Source organism: Triticum aestivum, chromosome 1D (assembly GCF_018294505.1).
Source record: "Triticum aestivum cultivar Chinese Spring chromosome 1D, IWGSC CS RefSeq v2.1, whole genome shotgun sequence".
In the NCBI taxonomy this organism is placed as follows: Eukaryota; Viridiplantae; Streptophyta; class Magnoliopsida; order Poales; family Poaceae; genus Triticum; species Triticum aestivum.
The window spans coordinates 76,244,915-76,269,806 of NC_057796.1; the positions used below are offsets into that span (position 1 = coordinate 76,244,915).

The 24,892-nt window shown below is 42.3% G+C and overlaps 1 protein-coding gene across 1 annotated transcript; it reads right to left on the reverse strand.

The window, feature by feature from the left end:
• Window positions 1–3,299: 3,299 nt before the first annotated feature.
• On the reverse strand, window positions 3,300–6,938 carry LOC123165670 (serine carboxypeptidase 2-like). The gene is made up of 5 exons (XM_044583361.1): window positions 6,583–6,938; window positions 5,272–5,813; window positions 4,950–5,176; window positions 3,841–3,946; window positions 3,300–3,672 (listed from the first exon to the last, which is right to left on the reverse strand). The coding sequence occupies exons 1-5, from the start codon at window positions 6,803–6,805 to the stop codon at window positions 3,532–3,534; spliced, it is 1,239 nt and encodes a 412-aa protein (XP_044439296.1). The 5' UTR covers window positions 6,806–6,938; the 3' UTR covers window positions 3,300–3,531.
• Between the last annotated feature and the right edge of the window lie 17,954 nt (window positions 6,939–24,892).

Consider the following 24,892-nt stretch of genomic DNA (forward strand, 5'->3'; position numbering starts at 1 on the left):
CCGAGGGTGGACTACTCCCTCCTCATCATGGTGGCCGCTGGGATGATGAAGATGACCACCGGAGATGATTCCCCCCTCTGGCAGGGTGCCGGAACAGGGTCTAGATTGGTTTTCAGTGGCTACTGAGCCTTGCGGCGGCGAAACTTCTGATCTAGGTTAACCCCTGATGGTTTCTCTATTTATAGGAATTTTTGGCGTTGGTTTCACGCTAAGATGGGCCTCGAGGTGAGCACAAACCAGCGGGGCACGGTCAAGGGCCCAGGCGCACCCCAGTGTCTTGTGCCCTACTCCTTCACCTTCTGGTCCTTCCACGAAGCTTCGGGGGTCTCTTTTGTTCCAAAAAAAATCATCAAAAAGTTTCAGCTCATTTCCAGAACTTCCATTTCTGCACAAAAAACAACACCACTATAGTTCTGCTGAAAACAGCGTCAGTCCGGGTTACTTATATGCAAATCATACCAAAACCATATAAAATTGTTGTAAACATGGCATGAATACTTCATAAATTATAGATACGTTGGAGACGTATCAACAACCATTCGAGTGTTACTCGCTTTGGCTACCTCGCATGGTCTTCTCGTCCACCAGATGGACGTTAAGACGGCTTTCCTTAACGGAGAGCTAGGCGAGGAAATTCACATGCAACAGCCAGATGGCATTGTAGTAAATTTTCAGGAAAGAAAGATGTGCAAGCTAGTGAAATCTCTGTATGACCTGAAACAAGCGCCTAAGCAATGGCATGAGAAGTTCAACACTACTCTGACATCTGTTGGCTTTCTTATCAATGAAGCTAACAAATGTGTATACGATCGCTATGGTGGGGGCGAAGGAGTTATACTGTGTCTGTATGTCGATGACATACTGATATTTAGGACCCACCTCAAAGTCATTGAGGAGGTCAAGGCTTTTCTATCTCATAACTTTGAGATGAAAGACCTGGGCGTGGCTGATGTTATCTTGAACATCAAGCTACTGAGAGATTCTGAGGGTGGAATTACAGTTTTGCAATCCCACTACGTTGAGAAGATTTTGAGCCGGTTTGGATATTCGGACTGCCAACCTTCTGCAACACAATATGATCCTAGCGTGCTGATTCGAAAGTTGGAAGGCACGGCTATAAATCAATTGAGATATTCTCAAGTGGTTGGTTCACTGATGTACCTAGCATGTGCTACTCATCCTGACATCTCATTTGCTATGTGCAAACTGAGCCGGTTTGTTTCTAATCCGGGAGATGTGCATTTGGCATGATGTTGAGCGAGTGATGCGTTATTTGCAAGGTACTGCGAACTATGGAATTCACTATTCTGGGTGCCTGACGGTACTTGAGGGGTATAGTGATTCGAATTGGATATCTGATGCTGATGAGATGAAAGCCACAAGTGGACATGTCTTCACACTTGGTGGTGGTGCTATTTCCTGGAAGTCTTGCAAGCAGGCGATCTTAACCAGATCGACTATGGAAGCAGAACTCACATCATTAGACACATCATGCGTCGAAGCAGAATGGCTTCGAGAAATTTTGATGGATTTGCCAGTGGTTGATAAACCAGTGCCGGCTGTCCTTATGAACTGTGACAACCAAACGGTGATTGCCAAGGCTAAGAGTTCAAAGGACAACATGAAATCCACAAAGCACATAAGAATAAGATTGAAATTTGTCAGAAAATCAAGAAACTTCGGAGTGATAGCGTTGGATTATATCCAGACGGCTAAGAATCTGGCAGACCCTTTTATGGAAGGGCTATCACGGATTGTGATAGAAAATGCCTCGAGGGAGATGGGTATGAGACCCACATAAGTTGCCATGGGGGTAACCCAACCTATGTGATCGGAGATCCCGTGAATTAGGACCTGGGAAAACAATCCAGCGGTCAACTGAGGAGAGTATCCTTAATAAACCCACTCTGTTGGAGATGCAGTAATACTCTCAATTTTGTAAGGCAGGCTGACTTTTGTCTTAATGTGTTCCAAAGCTTGTGTAAGGAAGATGCTAACCTACAGAGCATTCTTTGGAGGAACACAACTATGTGAGCCCGACTGCTGGTCATAGTCTATGAGATTGGGAAATCTCTAGGAAGCTCGTGAGAAGGTATGGAGTATGACTAATAAGCTCCACCCGTGGGGTTTAGCTAGCCTTCGGTAGCCACGTATCAACTGACAATAGGCGAAACTTCTGCACGCCAAACTGACAGTTCAAGACATAGTCCATTGTTCAGTTGTGAAGAAGTCTAATCCTGTTGCTCTAGGTGGAAGTTCAACTTAACAGACTCCACAGAAATTTCTGATATATCAAACATTGTGTGGAACAGTTGACAAACTTATATGCCTCGAGATCTGGTGGGGGATTGATGGATTATGGATGGGCTTAGGCCCATATAAGACACTAATCCCTGGTTAATCTTGAGGCCCATGTATGAGATGGCAGGTGGTGGCAAGTTTAGTCCCACCTTGCTAGTTGAGGAGAGTTGAGACCCCTTTATAAGGGCTGCTCTACCACTTGCCATTGGGAGCTTGGGAAGAGGAGTGGTACATGCGGGCTCCTCCTCCTCCGCCGCCCGCCTCGCCACGCCTCGTCCGCGCGCGCCGCGGGTTGCGGGAATGAGCCGAGCCGAAGCTTAGGCTCACAACTTTCTACCCGGCGGACTATATAAGAAGGCTCTGGCCAGTGAGTGACCTAGTTCGGTTCACTCACTCCCTCTCGCGTAACCTAGCCGTCATCTACTGTTCCTCACTCTGTGCTGTCTCCGGCGACCTCCGGAACCCTGTCGTTCGAGATCCTGCCCGGGAGAACGGCAATAAGGTTTTTGGGGAGCGTCTCGACGCGACTGCTCCTGATCCGTCCCCGGCTCCGTCCACCTCTCCTTCCACTACTTCCCCTGCATGGCTGACGACGCCGCCGCTAAGAAGAAGGCCACGAACGACGCCGAGGCTGTTGCTGTCGCCGCCGCGTTGGCTTGGCCAACCGGAGGGTTCATCCCTCGTTTACTCATAGTTGTGCTAGCCATATATGTGCTGCTCATAGATGGTTCGCTTCCATGTTCTGTACGTGCTAGTATGCTTAGGTATCGCTACAAGATGCATACCGTTTATGTCATGCTTACTGTTTACTCGTGGATTAGTCTAATTGGAAAAGTGCTAATATTTCCAACATATCAAATGCGATTCATCGTTCATATCATGTCTGTCGTAAAGTGTTTCTTCTATGTTCTTTTCTGCTTTCTATGCGCGTCTGTCCATATTCTTGATAAATCGCCGCCTCACTATGTGCATATACTAGTTATTCAAGATCTATTCTTTATTGATGACCACTCTTGTATTTTCACACCGAGATAACTCTTTTAGCATTGCTATACAACTGACGCTTTTCACACGATACTCAGCCGACGTTTCCCATCAGGCCGTTTGTAAATCCTAGGCAATCTCACGGTGCAGAGTTTGTGTAGGCTGCACATCGGGCATAACATGTGGTGTGCACATCAATTTCTTTACTCTTTGACTTCCATCCTAAGCCACTGTTGCATCTGTGGTCTAGCCTGGCATGGGCTTGCCCTGCAGGAATTGCTGAAACAGTACGAGCGCTTGCCGCAGGCGGTGCAGAGGAACCTCATGGCCTGCACCTCTGATGGACACCAGTGTAAGGCCCTTGTATACCTGGCTCCAACCGCCGACCTAAGAAAACAATACAGATACATATGGAGAAGTGAGCGGATGTAGTCAATTTGTATGCCCACCGAACCATCTCAATGATTCTATTGATATTAGTCCCTCCATTTCATAATGTAAGACGGTTTTTGGGAGAGAGTACTTTGCAAAAGAGTTGAGGGGGATGATGCTGACCTCCTGGTCGTCATACCAAGGATACCAACTGGTAGTAGTTGGAAGACCCAAAGCGCCGATGGAGTGTCTTGTTGCTGCCAAGGGGACTACCGCGTCCGTGTCGCCACTGCGAAATAAACACAACAACATTATGTCTATGTTTACAGAAGGTGACTAAATTGTCTTTCTAAAGGAGAACACTGAAGGATTTGCGATAACTTTCACGTAGAACTGCCTATATTAGCTGACATGATCTTGCATGACAGCAACCCAACAAGTTGCAAACTTGAGAGCTGCGGATGCAAATTATGCAAGGGAAAGAGATGCCTGGGGTTCAATTGGATCCTAATGTTGAGCTGACGGGTCAACAGAAGAATATTATGCATAAATGTAATAGTTCATCTCTGATTGTTAATTCGGGTGCAGTCAAAGCAGTGTATTATCTGCAGTTTCTCTTGTTAACTGACTGATGATGTCTGATGACTTTTTTAGGGAATAGGTTTATGCCCGACTTTATAGATAAAGACATATGGCAGAAACCAAAGTCATAAAACCGACCAAACAACAGACTCATCAGTCATCCGTGATGTGCATCAGTGTACCTGTTGTCATTTAGTACAATTTTTCTTTTCAAAAAGGAGGTATGTTTTTTTTTTGAAAAGGAGGTTTACCACAGTATGTGTTATTATCAATACCAAATTTATATAAAAAATATCAACATCCATAACAGCAAATCAATACCATTAGAATCATCATAGAACATATTTTTACATCATATAGTATTTGTTATTGTGAAAGTTTATATTATTTTTATGAACTTGGTCAAAACTAATATGCAGAGTTGGTGTCCTAAAATGGAAGAGACCAAGATGTCCTGAACATATTAGCTTAGCATGCACTCCTTCTACATATTAGCTTTGTCCCAAGTTTATAAAAAGAAATATTAACATCAAGATTTAATACTCTAGCAAATTTTGTAAAAATATGTTACCCCAGGCAGACAGTTGATAAGAGATTACCGAAGAAAACATGTAATATTATACATAATTTAGTTCTTTTAGAAGATAGTATTATAATTTAGTTAAGAAATGCTGGAACGCATTACTAAACTGAACTAGGAATGATCTGACCTGAAGACCCATATCCTTAGGCCAGCTGCAATAAGCTCCTTGTAAATAGGAAGCATGGATCTCGGAGTATCATGCCAGTGGGTATTAATGGTGTGACTGCAGGTCGCCCACGTGTAGTCCATGGCGCCGGTGACGTTGGCGTGGAGAGCCCTCTGCACGTCCCGCCGGTTGTAGTACGCCGTGGAGCATCCCGCCGTGCACGGGTCGTACGATCCGGTCATCCACGGCTGCAGCATATGCATGGCGTTTCATCACTTCAAAAAGTAGCAGCATGGGGCTTTACTGGATAACGACGCACGGAATCTGGGTCCAGGATGCTCACGTAGCGCCCCCGGGGCCGCCGCCGGCTCGACGACGACGACGTGATGTTGCAGACGGGCGTGTAGAGGCTGTACATGTCGATGTTGTCCTGCTCCGCCGTGGCGACGTCCACCGCGGCATCGCACGCCGGCGAAGGGCGGATGAAGGAGTCGTTCAGGCAGGAGGCCTTGAGGCGGCGGTAGGTGTTGTCGGAGATGATCCCGTGGTTCCACCAGGACTCGAACGTGCCCAGGTAGTCGTGGTAATCGTCGATCAGGCCGTTCCCGACCATGAAGCCTTTGAAGTTGATGACGGGGTTCTCGATGCCTTTGTTTCTCCAGTGAACCAGCTGGGACAGCTCCGGGACGTAGTGCCCTGCGTAGCTCTCGCCGGCGATGTAGAAGTCAAGGTACTTGTAGTGCGGGAACCTCTCGAACAATTTCGCCAGAAAGGTGTACGAGTCATGAGCCGTTCTGTTGTCGCCGGAGGTGTAGATGTCGGAGGAGGTGTTGGTGTAGGAGAACCCGACGCCGGCCGGCGAGTCCAAGAACAGGACGTTAGCCACTGCAAAGGCAGTTATTCTCCACCATCAGAGGCGCAAGAAATAAAAACAGTGACCGTGATCAAGCAAGGGCTTGGGTACCTACTCACTCGTGCATTTTGAAACCGAACCGTAAACCATACCAAAAATAAATTGAACCGAACAATTTTATGGTTTTCATGGTTTCTGATTTCAGTATGGTATGAATTTTTTCATATTGTTTTGAACTTTGATTTTGTATGGTATATACTGATGTTTTAAACTTCGGTTTTTATGGTATATACTGAAAAATCGAAGGGTTAACCAAATAAACCAAAGTAAAAAATATATTCATATTTCTTGAGCCAAACAACCATACAAGTTGTCATTTTCTTACATGAGTCAAATTTCTTACTAAGCATGTTCGTGTAACGTAGTCATTTTTCTCTTTAATAAAATGCTAAGCACGTACATGACCATCAAGCTATGAATCCATGCATTTATATATTGTTATATACTATTTGTGTAAAATATTATGTGTTTTGAGTTGTAAATTTATAAATTGTTATTACATTATTTTTAAATTTGCATCAACTTTGGATATTATGGTATACAGAGACACCATACCAAAATAATTTGGCATATGCCGAAATTGAATCATATTTTAATTTTATACCTTGTTTATTGAAGTATTAATAAGTACTTCCTCTGTACTAAACGCTCTTATATTAGTTTACGGAAGGAGTACTATACAAGTTGTATAAACCGAACCATGTAAATCGAATAAACCAAATTCACAGAGTGAATACCTACCTTTGTTCCAGCGATACTCGTTCAAGACGAGGCCGGCGCCGCGCGGCTTGACGAGGAATGCGCCGAGCTCCTCCGACGCGCCGAACGCGACGGAGGAGCAGCCGGGCCCGCCGTTGAGCCACAGCACGAGCGGCGCTGGCTGGGCCTCCTCGGGCGCCTCTTGCAGCAGATAAAACAGCGACCGTCCGGCGCTCTCGTTCACCGTGATGTACCCGGAGTACATGTCGAAGTCCACGGCCGGCTGCCCGGGCAGGCGAACTATGCGGTCTGCGGCATGGCCACTCGCTTCCGCTGCAGCTGGCCGGAGGAGCTGGGGGGAGACGACCGGTCATAGTTCTCAATCGGTACAGTTGCTTGTAGAGAAGCGGAAATACGGTGAGAATAAATAGGAGAGGAGGCAGGTTTGATGTGGTTGTTTGGTTTGGACCGCACGCTTTCCTGTTATCTTCTTCTCTTTTTCTGCCAAAATAATTTCATTTTATTGAGCAAACGGGTCTACGACGGAGAAGGGAATTAAGAGGAGGATTGTGACATTGTCAATTTAGTTACCAGACGGTCAGAGGAAACGGACATAAAACATTTTTCAAGCTATGTTTTTTTTGAACTCAAAGCCATTTAATAATAAGGGAAATGTTTTGAGTCGGCCGGCTGATCTTTCTGGGCACGTCCACCATCTTCATAGTCGTTGGATCTCGTTTGATCAGTTGCCTCAGAAACAACAGCTAACCCATATTTCAGGTTTGCAACTTGGCCCCAGTTGCAATTCCTTTGACCGCAACAAGGAGATTGTTATAGACCAGACACAAGGTCGTCTGCTCAGACTCGTTCCCTATGATCACTGGTGATGCACCGCTACTGGATTGGCCCACCTATGTCGTCCTTACGCTGCCGGAGAGCGCATCTGCACTCCTCATCGTCGGACGCGGCCAATGGCTACCACGCTATCGTCGGATTTGACCAAGCACAGCCACCCGCGAACGCTCCGTCGCCAAATCTGGCCAGGTACTACCACCGACGACATGCCTTCGCCGGATCGGCTCACCCAGGGACGCCCCTGCTGCCATGGCAGCCTTTGTGGCCGGCTCCGGTCGCTATTGCCCCGCGCGGCGGCGCCACAGTTGCAAAGAAAATAAAAATTGCAACAAGACCCATGTTGCAAAAAAAAACTGTAACAAGACCTGTGTTACAAAAACAATTCTACAACTTGACCTATGTTATAGAAAATTCTGCAATATGACACTTGTTGCAGAAATTTCCTGCAACACAACCAGTGTTGCAATGGTAGAAGATGACGCTCGCCTGCTCAATTTGCCAGATCCGATGGCTTGCGAGGCGGCGAATATTTTTAAAAGATCCACCGGCCGACGCGTAGCAGTGCCCAATAAAGGACTATAGATATACATAAACTGTATCGATTGCCCGTAAGTAATTCTAGCCAGCTTGTTGGCATGATTGGTGTGTCTAAGATGCCGTAAATATACATAGCGATCTATCGGTGATATAAACGCTCTTATATTTCTTTACCTTTTTTTGCGAAATTCTTATATTTCTCTGTAGGGGGTACTAGCGATTTTCCCTGCTACGCGAATTTCAAAGGTTGATTTTAGGTACTGTTTCTTAATGTAAAGATGTTTCATATATGCATTATGAGCGAACAAAGTGTATCAACGCAACTACGACAGAAGAAGTAGGCTAGAATTAAACACCACTCTAGTTTTCTTCCCCTTCCGCAAGGCTAGGGTTCCTCTTCCTCTCTGGCGACTCCGTCGCCTCTGAGTCTCCCATCCCGATCGATCCCCCTCCCCTTGAGTGGAATCTTCGATCGGCCGCCCCTCGATCCTCCTCCTCCTTGGAAGCCATGGATCCCCCTACGGACGCCCTGGCGGGCACCAGTGCTGGCGGCGGCTCCTTCGGAACGCCGGATCTTCGAGATTTCATGGAACAACTCAACCTGGAAGATGAAGACTTTGATGATCTGGTGATAGATGAGGCTGATCCAGAGATCAATGACAGCGTGAGATGGCTTGCGCTGGCTAGGGTTCACACCGATAAATCTTTCAGCTAGGTGGCTTTCTATAAGGATATGCGTGCGGCTTGGAACCCTGCGCAGCTGGTGAGATTTCGTCCGGTTGGTCCGAAGCTATTTGTTGTGCAGGCATCATGTTTGGGAGATTGGGAACGCATGATGTATCAAGGGCCATGGCTCTTTAGGAATTTGCTTGTGTTGATGGTTCCATATGATGGGTTTACAAAGGCAGAGGAGGTGCCAAAGGTGTTCATGCCAATTTGGCTATAGATTCACAAGATACCAGAGGGATTCTGCAGGAAGAACATCATGGAAAATCTGCTCAAAAACTCCGGTGAGATCTTGGAGATGAGACTAAACGGAAACACCCGTGGTGACTACATTAGCTTAGGGTTCGGAATGATGTTTGATACGTCTCCAACGTATCTACTTTTCCAAACACTTTTGCCCTTGTTTTTGACTCTAACTTGCATGATTTGAATGGAACTAACCCGGACTGGCGCTGTTTTCAGCAGAATTGCCATGGTGTTATTTTTGTGTAGAAATAAAAGTTCTCGGAATGACCTGAAACTTCACGAAGAATATTTTTGGAATTTATAAAAAAATACTGGCGAAAGAATCAGCATCAGGGGGACCACACCCTGTCCACGAGGGTGGAGGGCGCGCCCCCTGCCTCATGGGCCCCCTGATACTCCACCGACCTCAACTCCAACTCCATATATTCACGTTCGGGGAGAGAAAAATCAGAGAGAAGGATTCATCGCGTTTTACGATACGGAGCCGCCGCCAAGCCCTAATCTCTCTCGGGAGGGCTGATCTGGAGTCAGTTCGGGGCTCCGGAGAGGAGGATCCGTCGCCGTCGTCATCATCAACCTTCCTCCATCACCAATTTCATGATGCTCAACGCCGTACGTGATGTAATCGAGTTAGTTTTGTTAGGGTTTGATCCCTAGTATCCATTATGTTCTGAGATTGATGTTGCTATGACTTTGCTATGCTTAATGCTTGTCACTAGGGCCCGAGTGCCATGATTTTAGATCTGAACCTATTATGTTTCCATGAATATATGTGAGTTCTTGATCCTATTTTGCAAGTCATTAGTCACCTACTATGTGTTATGATCCGGCAACCCCGAAGTGACAATAATCGGGACCACTCCCGGTGATGACCGTAGTTTGAGGAGTTCATGTATTCACTAAGTGTTAATGCTTTGGTCCGGTACTCTATTAAAAGGAGGCCTTAATATTCGTTAGTTTCCAATAGGACCCCGCTGCCACGGGAGGGTAGGACAAAGATGTCATGCAAGTTCTTTTCCATAAGCACATGACTATATTCGGAATACATGCCTACATTACATTTATGAACTGGAGCTAGTTCTGTGTCACCCTATGTTATAACTGTTGCATGAGGAATCGCATCTGACATAATTATCCATCACTGATCCATTGCCTACGAGCTTTTCACATATTGATCTTCGCTTAGTTACTTTTCCGTTGCCACTGTTACAATTACTACCAAAACTGCCACTGTTACTTTTGCCACAGTTACCGTTACTTCCATACTACTTTGCTACTAAACACTTTGCTACAGATATTAAGTCTTCCAGGTGTGGTTGAATTGACAACTCAGCTGCTAATACTTGAGAATTATTCTTTGGCTCCCCTTGTGTCGAATCAATAAATTTGGGGTGAATACTCTACCCTCGAAAACTGTTGTGATCCCCTATACTTGTGGGTTATCAAGACTATTTTATGGCGCCGTTACCGGGGAGCATAGCTCTATTCTTTGAATCACTTGGATTTATATCTGCTGATCACTATGAGGAACTTGAAAGACGAAAAAACCAAGATTTATCCCTCAACTACGAGGGGAGGTAAAAATCTGCCATCTAGCTCTGCACTTGATTCACCTTCTGTTATGAGTAAACTTGCGACACCTACTCCTGCTATTGATTCCGATATGTCGCATGTTATTGATGATGCCACTTCTGCTTTGCATGATACTTATGATGAAACTACTTCTATGCTTGATAATATTGTGCCATTAGGTGAATTTCTTGATGAACAACTTGCTAGGGTTAGAGAGAATGAAATTATTGAAACTGATAATATTGATGAAAGTGATGATGAAGATTCTCCCCCTAGATATGAATTGCCTGATGTGCCTGAGGGTTATGTTATGGATGAAGAAACTGCTAGAGACTTTTTTGCTTGCAAGGATAGATATGATCTTAAGAAACTGTTAGCTAAGCTAAAAGAAAAATCTCTGAATGCTAGAATGAAATATGACCCTGCTTTTGCTACTTCTCCTATATGTATTTCTGATAAGGATTATGATTTCTCTGTCGATCCTGAGTTAATTACTTCGGTTGAATCTGATCCTTTTTATGGCTATGAATCTGAAACTGTTGTGGCATATCTTACTAAATTAAATGATATAGCCACCCTATTTACTCATGAGGAAAATATTCGTTACTACTATATCCTTAATCTATTTCCGTTCTCGTTAAAGGGTGATGCTAAAATATGGTTTAATTCTCTTACTCCTGGTTGTGTGCGTAGTCCCCAGGATATGATTTATTACTTCTCTGCTAAATATTTCCCCGCTCATAAGAAACAAGCTGCTTTGAGGGAAATATATAACTTTGTGCAAATTGAAGAAGAGAGTCTCCCACAAGCTTGGGGGAGGCTTCTCCGATTACTTAATGCTTTGCCTGATCATCCTCCCAAGAAAAATGAAATGCTTGATATCTTTTATAATGGACTAATCGATGCTTCCAGAGACCACTTGGATAGTTGTGTTGGTTGTGTTTTCAGGGAAAGAACTGTTGATCAAGTTGAATTGCTATTGAATAATATATTGAGTAATGATAATGATTGGACACTTCCTGAACCAACTCTTAAGCCAACTCCGAAGAAAATGGGTATTCTATTTCTCAGTCCTGAAGATATGCAAGAGGCAAAGAAATCTATGAAAGAAAAGGGTATTAAAGCTAAAGATGTTAAGAATTTACCACCTATTGAAGAAATACATGGTCTTGATAACCCGACACGGGTAGTAAAGGTAAATTCTCTCTATAGATTTGATGAAGGTGATATTCCTCGTAATAAGTCTGCTAGTCAATGCTAGGATGAGTTTGATAATTTTATTGTTAAACAAGAAAACTTCAATGCTTATGTTGGTAGACAATTGAAACGTAATGCTTATATGACTGAACACTTGAGTGATTATATGTCTAGAGTTAAAGGTGACCTTAAACTTATTAGTAAACATGCCTCTATGGTTACCACTCAGGTAGAACAAGTGCTTAAAGCTCAAAATGATTTGCTCAATGAATTAAATAATAAGAAAAATGATAATGATGTTAGAGTTGTGACTAGAGGGGGTAAAATGACTCAGGAACCTTTGTATCCTGAGGGCCACCCTAAGAGAGTTGAGCAAGATTCTTAGAGAACTAATGTTGATGAACCTAGTCCTTCTAAAAAGAAGAAAAAGAAAAATGATAGGACTTTGCATGCTTCTAGTGAACCTGTTGTTGGCACACCTGAGAATCCCAATGATATTTCTATTTCTGATGCTGAAACACAATCTGGTGATGAACATGAACCTAGTGATAATGTTAATGATGATGTTCATGTTGATGCTCAACCTAGTAATAACAATGATGTAGAGATTGAACCCGCTGTTGATCTTGATAACCCACAATCAAAGAATCAACGTTATGATAAGAGAGACTTCGTTGCTAGGAAGCACGGTAAAGAAAGAGAACCATGGGTTCAGAAACCCATGCCTTTTCCTCCCAAACCATCCAAGAAAAAGGATGAGGAGGATTTTGAACGCTTTGCTAAAATGATTAGACCTATCTTTTTGCGTATGCATTTTACAGATATGCTTAAAATGAATCCTGATGCTAAGTATATGAAAGATATTGTTACAAATAAAAGAAAGATACCGGAAGATGAAATTTCCACCATGCTTGACAATTATACTTTTAAAGGTGGAATACCAAAGAAACTAGGAGATCCGGGAGTACCAACTATACCATGCTCCATTAAAAGAAACTATGTTAAAACTGCTTTATGTGATCTTGGAGCCGGTGTTAGTGTTATGCCTCTCTCTTTATATCGTAGACTTGATTTGAATAAGTTGACACCTACTGAAAGATCTTTGCAAATGGCCGATAATCAACTGCTATACCTGTCGGCATTTGTGAGGATGTGCCTATTGTGGTTGCAAACGTTACTATTTTAACGGACTTTGTTATTCTTGATATTCCCGAGGACGATAGTATGTCGATTATCCTTGGAAGAACCTTTTTGAATACTGTAGGGGCTGTTATTGATTGCAACAAAGGCAATGTCACTTTTCATGTTAATAGTAATGATCATACGGTACACTTTCCGAGGAAACAACCTCAAGTCCACAGTATCAATTCTATTGGAAAAACTTCAATGATTATTATTGGAGGTTGTGAATTTCCTCTTCCTACTGTCAAGAAGAAATATGATATCCTTATTGTTGGGGACATGTATATCCCTGTTGAGGTAACCTAGTGTTATTCGAAAATTCTCCAGTTTCATGTTATTCGGAAAGAGTTTGTTAACAAGACTTGATCAACCTTGTTAGTGGATTCCTTTTGATGAGCATGAGATGGATGAAGTTAGAAAGCACAACTCTCTGTACCCTCCTTTTACTTTCTGTTAATTAGAATAAATAAAGCAAAAATAGTTATTTTTTTGTTTGTTTTCTGAATTATCCTTGCAATAAAAAATATCCCAAAATAAAAGTTCTCCAAACGTCCTGAAAATGAAATATGATTTTTTAGAATATTTAAGAATTTCCGGCACTGAGAACACACCAGGGGGACTCACCATCTGGCCACGAGGGTCCAGGGTGCGCCCACCCCCCTTGGGCGCGCCCCCTGCCTCGTGGGCCCCACGTGGACCCCCTCCACTTATTCCAGCACCCACTCACTTCGTCTTCCTCCAGAAAAAATCCTCCCATAGCTCAAACCCGTGTTCTAGCTCATCTTACTGCCATTTCGATTTCCTTGCTCAAAACTCCATTCACAAAACTGTTTGGGGAGATTGTTCTTCGGTATGTGACTCCTCCAATGGTCCAATTAGTTTTTGTTCTAGTGCTTCATTTATTACAATTTTTTGCTGCTAAGGTGACCCTGTTCTTCAGCTTGCATGTCAAATTTATATGGTCCAAAGTAGTTTTAATGCATGATATAGCTTCTAGGCACTTGTGGGAGTAGTTGCTATCAATCTTGTTGAGTTTGGTTCACTTTTATTTTGAGTCACTAAAAATTTCAGAAATTTTTCAGAGGAAGAAATATGTTTAGGAAAATATACCAAGGTGGTTCCTCAAGGAAGTGCTACCTCTTGAGCATGCATTGGTTTTCCCTTGAAGAGGAAAGGGTGATGCAGCAAAGTAGCGTAAGTATTTCCCTTAGTTTTTGAGAACCAATGTATCAATCCAGTAGGAGGCCACACGCAAGTCCCTCGTACCTACACAAACAAATAAGAACCTTGCAACCAACGCGATAAAGGGGTTGTCAATCCCTTCATGGCCACTTGCAAAAGTGAGATCTGATAGAGATGATAAGATAATATTTGTATTTTTATGATAAAGATTGAAAGTAAAATAAACGGCGGCAAAAATAACTAGTTGACGGAAGATTAATATGATGGAAAATAGACCCGGGGGCCATAGGTTTCACTAGTGGCTTCTCTCAAGATAGCATAAGTATTATGGTGGGTGAACAAATTACTGTCGAGCAATTGATAGAATTGAGCATAGTTATGAGAATATCTAGGCATGATCATGTATGTAGGCATCACGTCCGCAACAACTAGACCGACTCCTGCCTGCATCTACTACTATTACTCCACACATCGACCACTATCCAGCATGCATCTAGAGTATTAAATTCATAAGAACAGAGTAATGCATTAAGCAAGATGACATGATGTAGAGGGATAAACTCAAGTAATATGATATAAACCCCATCTTTTTATCCTCAATGGCAACAATACAATACGTGTCATTTCCCCTACTGTCACTGGGATCGAGCACCGCATGATTGAACCCAAAGCTAAGCACTTCTCCCATTGCAAGAAAGATCAATCTAGTAGGCCAAACCAAACTGATAATTCAAAGAGACTTGCAAAGATAACCAATCATACATAAAAGAATTCAGAGAAGATTCAAATATTGTTCATAGATAATCTTGATCATAAACCCACAATTCATCGGATCTCGACAAACACACCGCAAAAAGAGTTACATCGAATAGATCTCCAAGAAGATCGAGGAGAACTTTGTATTGAGATCCAAAGAGAGAGAAGACGCCATCTAGCTAATAACTATGGACCCGAAGGTCTGTGGTAAACTACTCACACATCATCGGAGAGGCTATGGTGTTGATGTAGAAGCCCTCCGTGATCGATGCCCCCTTCGGCGGAGCGCCGGAGAAGGCCCCAAGATGGGATCTCACGGGTACAGAAGGTTGCGGCGGTGGAAATAGGGTTTCGTGGTGCTCCTGGATGGTTCAGGGTACGTAGGTATATATAGGAGAAAGAAGCACGTCGGTGGAGCCACGAGGGGCCCACGAGGGTGGGGGCGCGCCAAGGGGGGCAGGCGCGCCTCCCTGCCTCGTGGCCTCCTCGGTTGTTTCTTGACGTCCACTCGAGGTCCTCTGGATCACGTTTGTTCCAAAAATAACTCTCCCGAAGGTTTCATTCCGTTTGGACTCCGTTTGGTATTCCTTTTCCGCGAAACACTGAAATAGGCAAAAAAACAGCAATTTGCACTGGGCCTTGGGTTAATAGGTTAGTCTCAAAAATATAAAAGTGTAAAATAAAGCCCATTAAACATCCAAAACAGAATATATAATAGCATGGAGCAATCAAAAATTATAGATACATTGGAGACGTATCAAGCATCCCCAAGCTTAATTCCTGCTCGTCCTCGAGTAGGTAAATGATAAAAACAGAATTTTTGATGTGGAATGCTACCTAGCATATTCTTCAATGTAATTTTGTTTATTGTGGCATGAATGTTCAGATCCGAAAGATTCTAGATAAAAGTTTAATATCGACATGAAAATAATAATACTTCAAGCATACTAACAAAGCAATCATGTCTTCTCAAAATAACATGGCCAAAGAAAGTTATCCCTACAAAATCATATAGTCTGGCTATGCTCTATCTTCATCACACAAAGTATTTAATCATGCACAACCCCGACGACAAGCCAAGCAATTGTTTCATACTTTTAATGTTCTCAAACTTCTTCAATCTTCACGCAATACATGAGCGTGAGCCATGGACATAGCACTATATGTGGAATAGAATGGTGGTTGTGGAGAAGACAAAAAGGAGAAGATAGTCTCACATCAACTAGGCGTATCAACGGGCTATGGAGATGCCCATTAATAGATATCAATGTGAGTGAGTAGGGATTGCCATGCAACGGATGCACTAGAGCTATAAGTGTATGAAAGCTCAACAGAAGAAACTAAGTGGGTGTGCATCCAACTCGCTTGCTCACGAAGACCTAGGGCATTTTTGAGGAAGGCCGTCATTGGAATATACAAGCCAAGTTCTATAATGTAAAATTCCCACTAGCATATGAAAGTGACAACATAGGAGACTATCTATCATGAAGATCATGGTGCTACTTTGAAGCACAAGTGTGGTAAAAGGATAGTAACATTGTCCCTTCTCTCTTTTTCTCTCATTTTTTTATTTGGGCCTTTTTCTCTTTTTATGGCCTCTTTTTTTCATTTTTTTTCATCCGGAGTCTCATCCCGACTTGTGTGGGAATCATAGCCTCCATCATCCTTTCCTCACATGGTACAATGCTCTAATAATGATGATCATCACACTTTATTTACTTACAACTCAAGAATTACAACTCAATACTTAGAACAAAATATGACTCTATGTGAATGCCTCCGGCGGAGTACCGGGATATGCAATGAATCAAGAGTGACATGTATGAAAATTATGAACGGTGACTTCGCCACAAATACGATGTCAGCTACATGATCATGCAAAGCAATATGACAATGATGGAACGTGTCATAGTAAACGGAACGGTGGTAAGTTGCATGTCAATATATCTCGGAATGGCTATGGAAATGCCATAATAGGTAGGTATGGTGGATGTTTTGAGTAAGGTAATGGTGGGTGTATGGTACCGGCGAAAGTTGCGCGATACTAGAGAGGCTAGCAATGGTGGAAGGGTGAGAGTGCGTATAATCCATGGACTCAACATTAGTCATAAAGAACTCACATACTTATTGCAAAAATCTATTAGTTATCGAAACGAAGTACTACGCGCATGCTCCTAGGGGGATAGATTGGTAAGAAAAGACCATCGCTCGTCCCCGACCGCCACACATAAGGAAGACAATCAATAAATAAATCATGCTCCGACTTCATCACATAACGGTTCACCATACATGCATGTTACGGGAATCACAAACTTTAACACAAGTATTTCTCAAATTCACAACTACTCAACTAGCATGACTCTAATATCACCATCTTCATATCTCAAAACAATTATCAAGTATCAAACTTCTCTTAGTATTCAATGCAAGTTTTTATCTTGGATGCCTATCATATTAGAACTAAATTTATAACCAAAGAAAATTACCATGCTGTTCTAAGGGACTCTCAAAATAACATAAGTGAAGCATGAGAGATCAATTATTTCTATAAAATAAAACCACCGCGGTGCTCTAAAAGATATAAGTGAAGCACTAGAGCAAAATTGTTTAGCTCAAAAGATATAAGTGAGGCATAAAGAGTATTCTAATAAATTCCGATTAATGTGTGTCTCTCCAAAAAGGTGTGTATAGCAAGGATGATTGTGGCAAACTAAAAAGCAAAGACTCAAATCATACAAGACGCTCCAAGCAAAACACATATCATGTGGTGAATAAAAATATACCTCCATGTAAAGTTACCGATGGATGAGACGAAAGAGGGGATGCCTTCCGGGGCATCCCCAAGCTTAGGCTTTTGGTTGTCCTTAGATTTTACCTTGGGGTGCCTTGGGCATCCCCAAGCTTAGGCTCTTGCCACTCCTTGTTCCGTAATCCATCAAATCTTTACCCAAAACTTGAAAACTTCACAACACAAAACTCAACAGAAAATCTCATGAGCTCTGTTAGCGAAATAAAACAAACCACCACTTCAAGGTACTGTAATGAACTCATTCTTTATTTATATTGGTGTTAAACCTAATGTATTCCAACTTCTCTATGGTTCATAACCTCCATTACTAGCCATAGATTCATCAAAATAAGCAAACAACACACGAAAAACAGAATCTGTCAAAAACAGAACAGTCTGTAGTAATCTGTATCTAACGCGAACTTCCGTAACTCAGAAAAATCTACCAAAATAGGAAGATCTAGATAATTTTTTTTATTGATCTACTGCAATTGGAATCAGTATTTTATCACGTTCTGGTGATTTTTAACAATTGTTTTCGTGAACAGAAAGTTTCTGGAATTTTCAGCAAGATCAAATAACTATCATCCAAGAAGATCCTATAGGTTTAACTTGGCACAAACACTAATTAAAACACAAAACCACATCTAACCAGATACTAGATCAAATATTTATTAAATAACAGCAAGTAAAAATATTGGGTTGTCTCCCAACAAGCGCTTTTCTTTAAAGCCTTTTAGCTAGGCATTGATAATTTTAATGATGCTCACATGAAAGAAAAGAATTGAAGCACAAAAGGAGCATCATATAGCATGTGAAAAACACATCTAAGTCTAACATACTTTCTATGCATAGGCATTTTATAAGCAAACAAATTATCATAGCACGCAAAAAATAGCATATGCAAGGAAGAAGAAAGAGACGATAGCAATCTCAACATGACAAGAGGTAATTTAGTAACATGAAAATTTCTACAACCATAATTTCCTCTCTCACTATAATTACATGTAGGATTGTAGGCAAATTCAACAAAATAGCTATCACATAACATATTATCAACATGATCCACATGCATGCGAAGTTGACACTCTTCCAAAATAGTGGGATTATCATTAACTAAAGTCATGGCCTCTCCAACCCCACTTTTATCAGAAATACCATAAGATTGAACATTCTCCAAATATGTGGGATCTAAAGCTGACACTCTTCCAAACCCACTTTCAATATTATTGCAAACATTATTATCAATCTCATATTCATCATGGGGCTTAAATACATTTTCAAGATCGTAAGAAGAATCACCCCAATCATGATCATTGCAACAAGTAGTAGACATAGCAAAACTAGCATCCCCAAGCTTAGGGTTTTGCATATTATTAGCACAATTGACATCAAGAGGGTTTATAGTAAAATCATTGCAATCATGCTTTTTATTCAAGGAGCTATCGTGAATCTCTTCATAAATTTCTTCATCACAATTTTCAGATTCACGAATTTCAAGCAAAACCTCATAAAGATAATCTAGTGCACTCAAATCACTAGAAATTGGTTCATCATAATTGGATCTCTTAAAAAGATTGGCAAGCGGATGAGGATCCATAGATCTTAGTTTCTCTGTTTAGCAATAAATACACAATTATTCCAACCAAACGAGCAAACGAGCCAAGTAAGACATCAAGGCAAACGAAAAGACGAACAGAAGAAGGGCGAAGAAAAGGCAAAGGGTGAAGTGGGGAGAGGAAAACGAGAGGCAAATGGCAAATAATGTAATGCGAGGGATAAGAGTTTGTGATGGGTACTTGGTATGTCTTGACTTGTGCGTAGACTCCCCGTCAACGGTGCCAGAAATGGCTAGTTGCTGGGAGATGAAATCTTGACTTGACTTGGCGTAAGCCTCCCCTGCAACGGCACCAGAAATCCTTCTTGCTACCCCCTGAGAATGCGTTGGTTTTCCCTTAAAGAGGAAAGGGTGATGCAGAAAAGTAGCGTAAGTATTTCCCTCAGTTTTTGAGAACCAAGGTATCAATCCTGTAGGAGGCCACACACAAGTCCCTCGTACCTACACAAACAAATAAGAACCTTGCAACCAACGCGATAAAGGGGTTGTCAATCCCTTCACGGCCACTTGCAAAAGTGAGATCTGATAGAGATGATAAGATAATATTTTTGGTATTTTTTATGATAAAGATTGAAAGTAAAATAAACGGTGACAGAAATAACTAGTTGACGGAACATTAATATGATGGAAAACAGACCCGGGGGCCATAGGTTTCACTAGTGGCTTCTCTCAAGATAGCATAAGTATTATGGTGGGTGAACAAATTACTGTCGAGCAATTGATAGAATTGAGCATAGTTATGAGAATATCTAGGCATGATCATGTATATAGGCATCACGTCCGCAACAAGTAGACCGACGCCTGCCTGCATCTACTACTATTACTCCACACATCGACCGCTATCCAGCATGCATCTAGAGTATTAAGTTCATAAGAACAGAGTAACGCTTTAAGCAAGATGACATGATGTAGAGGGATAAACTCAAGCAATATGATATAAACCCCATCTTTTTATCCTCGATGGCAACAATACAATACGTGTCATTTCCCCTACTGTCACTGGGATCGAGCACCGCATGATTGAACCCAAAGCTAAGCACACCTCCCATTGCAAGAAAGATCAATCTAGTAGGCCAAACCAAACTGATAATTCGAAGAGACTTGCAAAGATAACCAAGCATACATAAAAGAATTCAGAGAAGATTCAAATATTGTTCATAGATAATCTTGATCATAAACCCACAATTCATCGGATCTCGACAAACACACCGCAAAAAGAGTTACATCGAATAGATCTCCAAGAAGATCGAGGAGAACTTTGTATTGAGATCCAAAGAGAGAGAAGAAGCCATCTAGCTAATAACTATGGACCGAAGGTCTATGGTAAACTACTCACACATCATCGGAGAGGTTATGGTGTTGATGTAGAAGCCCTCCGTGATCGATGCCCCCTCCGGGGGAGCGCCAGAAAAGGCCCCAAGATGGGATCTCACGGGTACAGAAGGTTGCGGCGGTGGAAATAGGGTTTCGTGGTGCTCCTGGATGGTTTCGGGGTATGTAGGTATATATAGGAGTAAGAAGTAGGTCGGTGGAGCCACGAGGGGCCCACGAGGGCGGGGGCGCGCCTCCCTGCCTCGTGGCCTCCTCGGTTGTTTCTTGATGTCCACTCCAAGTCCTCTGGATCATGTTTGTTCCAAAAATAACTCTCCCGAAGGTTTCATTCTGTTTGGACTCCGTTTGATATTCATTTTCTGCGAAACACTGAAATAGGCAAAAAAACAGCAATTTGCACTGGGCCTTGGGTTAATAGGTTAGTCCCAAAAATAATATAAAAGTGTTAAATAAAGCCCATTAAACATCCAAAACAGATTATATAATAGCATGGAGCAATCAAAAATGATAGATACGTTGGAGACGTATCAGGAAGCAAGGCCCAAGGCTCGCGATACGTGAGCCGGACGATGAATCACCGAGGGAAGCTCAAGTGTGGCCTTGTGAATGGCCGTTAGAGGAGTTTATGGTCCAAGCAGGTATCAAGGATGAATTTGACGTGTATGTGTGTAATGCTGATCTTGAGGACTTCGTGTCAAATAAGTGCCTGCAATACCGCTACCTAACTGATTCCTTTGTGAGAAGGTTTAAATTTACATCCTCGCGCAATTCTCACACTGTTTTATTTGATCTTTATGATAAATCATATACCTTGGATTTAGAAGATTTTAATACTGCTTGTAAACTCCCGCAGTGGGGCGATGTTAGTGAACCTCGCAAATCTGAATATAAAGACTTTCTTGCTAGTATCACTGTGGTGGAATCTAGAGAAATCACACACGCTACCATAGGGAGCATTCATTTTCCTTCCACACATTATTTTGCTCTCTTTATGGATAGATGCATTAACGGTAAAGATGAACCTGTCACATGTTCATTCCAGATCTTTGTGTCCTCAAAAGTACGGTATTAGGTGATAAACAATATAACTTGGGGGCTATTGTTGCACGAAGGTTGCATCATAACGGTACAAGCGGAGATTTGTTTGGTGGAATTTATGCAACTCGTGTAGCTAATTATCTTGATGTACCCATACATGAAAATGATATAGAGTTGCCTCCTGCTTATCTAGATTATAATGCTATGGTTCGCCATCAGTTTGTTGACAGGAATGAACAGTTCCTCCAGTACCGACTAATCTTTGACAGACGGCGCGCTGTCCATATTGCCCTCCCTGCTCCTACTTTCTTTAACTTTCAGGCAAAAAGGAGATATGTTATAACTAGGGAGGAAGCGAACGAGTATGAGAGGAGTACGGAGGCAGCTCGCCTCCAAGCTGCAGCTCGTCAGGCAGTAGCCGCTGCATCTCACTACGACCCCAGTTACAACTTCGGATATTCCGCCAGGCCAGCAGTGGCCATAGACCAACTTAGGCCAAAAGCCTAAGCTTGGGGGAGTACGTATTTCTCACTGACATTACATTCATGTTCACACACTCATTCCAGTTGTCGGTCCTCATACTTTTTCATTGTACTATTCATGCTAGTTTATTTTCTGTCCTAAGCCTTCTTCTTGTGTGTAAGAAAAACCAAAAAACAATAGTGTAGCTTTTAGCTAGTTTACTTTCCATGCCTATAATAGTAGTAATTAAAAGAAAACCCAAAAATATTTCTTCTTCTTTTGCTTGTTGGGAGCTTTCCCATGTAAATAGTTTTATTTCTTTTCTTTTCTTTGGGGGTCGAGAGGGGAAGACCATGATGAAAATTGTTGAGTGGCTCTTATTTGCATTATTGTTGATTTAACCAAGAGCCCATATTACCTTTCTTCTCCCTTGTATTAAATACTTGCAAATTCCAGCTTAGTCCAATGCACATGCACTATTATTATTATCCACACTGTTCGGTCGTGCTAGTGAAAGGCAATAAGGACGATATATGATGGACTGATTGAGATGAGAGACGCTGGTATGAACTCGACCTATCTTGTTTTTGTAAATATGATTAGTTCATCGTTCCTGATTCAGCCAATTATGAATGAAACATGTTTGCAATGACAATTAGAGATTATAGTTGCTCATGCCATGCTTAATTTTCTAGGAGTTTATAATGGTTTACCTTGCGTGCCAACATTCTATTAAAATGGTTGTGATGTGGTATGATAGGGTGGTATCCTCCTTTGAACGATTCGAGTGGCTTGACTTGGCACATGTTCACGCATGTAGTTGAAACAAAATCAACATGGCCTCCACGATATTTATGTTCATGGTGAATTATATCCTACTCATGCTTGCACTCAGTGTTGATTAATTTTAATGCATGTTCATGATTGTTGTTGCTCTCTAGTTGGTCGCTTCCCAGTCTCTTTCTAGCCTTCACTTGTACTAAGCGGGAATACTGCTTGTGCATCCACTTCCATAAACCCCAAAGTTATTCCATATTAGTCCACCATACCTTCCTATATGTGGTATCCACCTGCCGTTCCAAGTAAATTTGTATGTGCCAAACTCTAAACCTTCAAATGAAATTTTGTTTTGTATGCTCGAATAGCTCATTATCAACTAGGGTTGTCTATATCTTCCATGCTAGGCGGGTTATTCTCATGATGAGTGGACTCCCTCACCATTCACGAGAAAATGGCAGGTAACCGGGATGCCCAGTCCCATGCTCAAATCAAAATAATTGCAAACAAAATTCCCCCAGGATTGTTGTTAGTTGGAGGCACCCATTGTTTCGGGCAAGCCATGGATTGATGCTTGTTGGTGGTGGGGGAGTATAAACTTTACCATTCTGTTTGGGAACTGCCTATAATATGTGTAGCATGGAAGATATCGAGATCTCTTGGTTGTTATGTTGGCAATGAAAGTATGCCACTCAAAATATTATTTATCTCTGTTTCAAAACTCGAGCTCTGGCACCACTGCAAAATCCCTGCTTCCCTCTGCGAAGGGTCTGTCTATTTCCTTTTATGTTGAGTCATCTCCCTCTTATTATAAAGCACCAGTTGGAGAGCACCGTTGTCATTTGCATGCATTGCCATTAATTTACATTGAGTATGACTGTGACTGGATCTCTTTTACCATGAATTACAATGTCTAGTCCGTCCTTGATCCTCAGAGGTGCTCTGCATTTATGTTTTGCGGTCTCAGAAGGGCTAGAGATATACCATCTTGTTATACCATATTATGATTGTTTTGAGAAAGTGTTGTCATCCGAGATTTATTATTATTGCTCGCTAGTTGATTATGCCATTGATATGAGTAAATATGAGACCTAAGTGTTATTGTGAATCTGGTTAGTTCATAATATTTGCTAAAAACTTGCATGCTGGCTTTACATATTTACAACAACAAGAGCAAACAGAGTTTGTAAAAGTTTTTCTTTATCACTTTCAGTTTGTCAACTAAATTGCTTGAGGACAAGCAAAGGTTTAAGAATGGGGGAGTTGATACGTCTCCAACGTATCTACTTTTCCAAACACTTGTTCCCTTGTTTTGGACTCTAACTTGCATGATTTGAATGGAACTAACCCCGACTGACGCTGTTCTCAGCAGAATTGCCATGGTGTTATTTTTGCGTAGAAATAAAAGTTCTCGGAATGACCTGAAACTTCACGGAGAATATTTTTGGCATTTATAAAAAATACTGGCGAAAGAATCAGCATCAGGGGGGCCACACCCTGTCCACGAGGGTGGAGGGCGCGCCCCTTGCCTCGTGGGCCCCCTGAGACTCCACCGACCTCAACTCCAACTCCATATATTCACGTTCGGGGATAAAAAATCAGATAGAAGGATTCATCGCGTTTTACGATATGGAGCCGCGGCCAAGCCCTAAGCTCTCTCGGGAGGGATGATCTAGAGTCCGTTTGGGGCTCCGGAGAGGGGAATCCGTCGTCGTCGTCATCATCAACCTTCCTCCATCACCAATTTCATGATGCTCACCGCCGTGCGTGAGTAATTGTTGGGGAACGTAGTAATTTCAAAAAAATTCCTACGCACACGCAAGATCATGGTGATGCATAGCAACGAGAGGGGAGAGTGTTGTCCACGTACCCTCGTAGACCGAAAGCGGAAGCGTTTAACACAACGCGGTTGATGTAGTCGTACGTCTTCACGATCCTACCGATCAAGTACCGAACGCACGGCACCTCCGAGTTTAGCACATGTTCAGCTCGATGACGTCCCTCGAACTCCGATCCAGCCGAGTGTTGAGGGAGAGTTTCGTCAGCACGACGGCGTGGTGACGATGATGATGTTCTACCGACGC

What these genes read in the sequence shown, in the direction of transcription:
- LOC123165670 (XM_044583361.1), bottom strand. Translation starts at nt 6,805, where the DNA reads ATGTACTCCGGGTACATCACGGTGAACGAGAGCGCCGGACGGTCGCTG. An exon ending in CGAGTATCGCTGGAACAAAG is followed by an intron (nt 5,814 to 6,582) that starts GTAGGTATTCAC and finishes CTGCCTTTGCAG; the next exon opens with TGGCTAACGTCCTGTTCTTG. An exon ending in GGCGGCCCCGGGGGCGCTAC is followed by an intron (nt 5,177 to 5,271) that starts GTGAGCATCCTG and finishes CATATGCTGCAG; the next exon opens with CCGTGGATGACCGGATCGTA.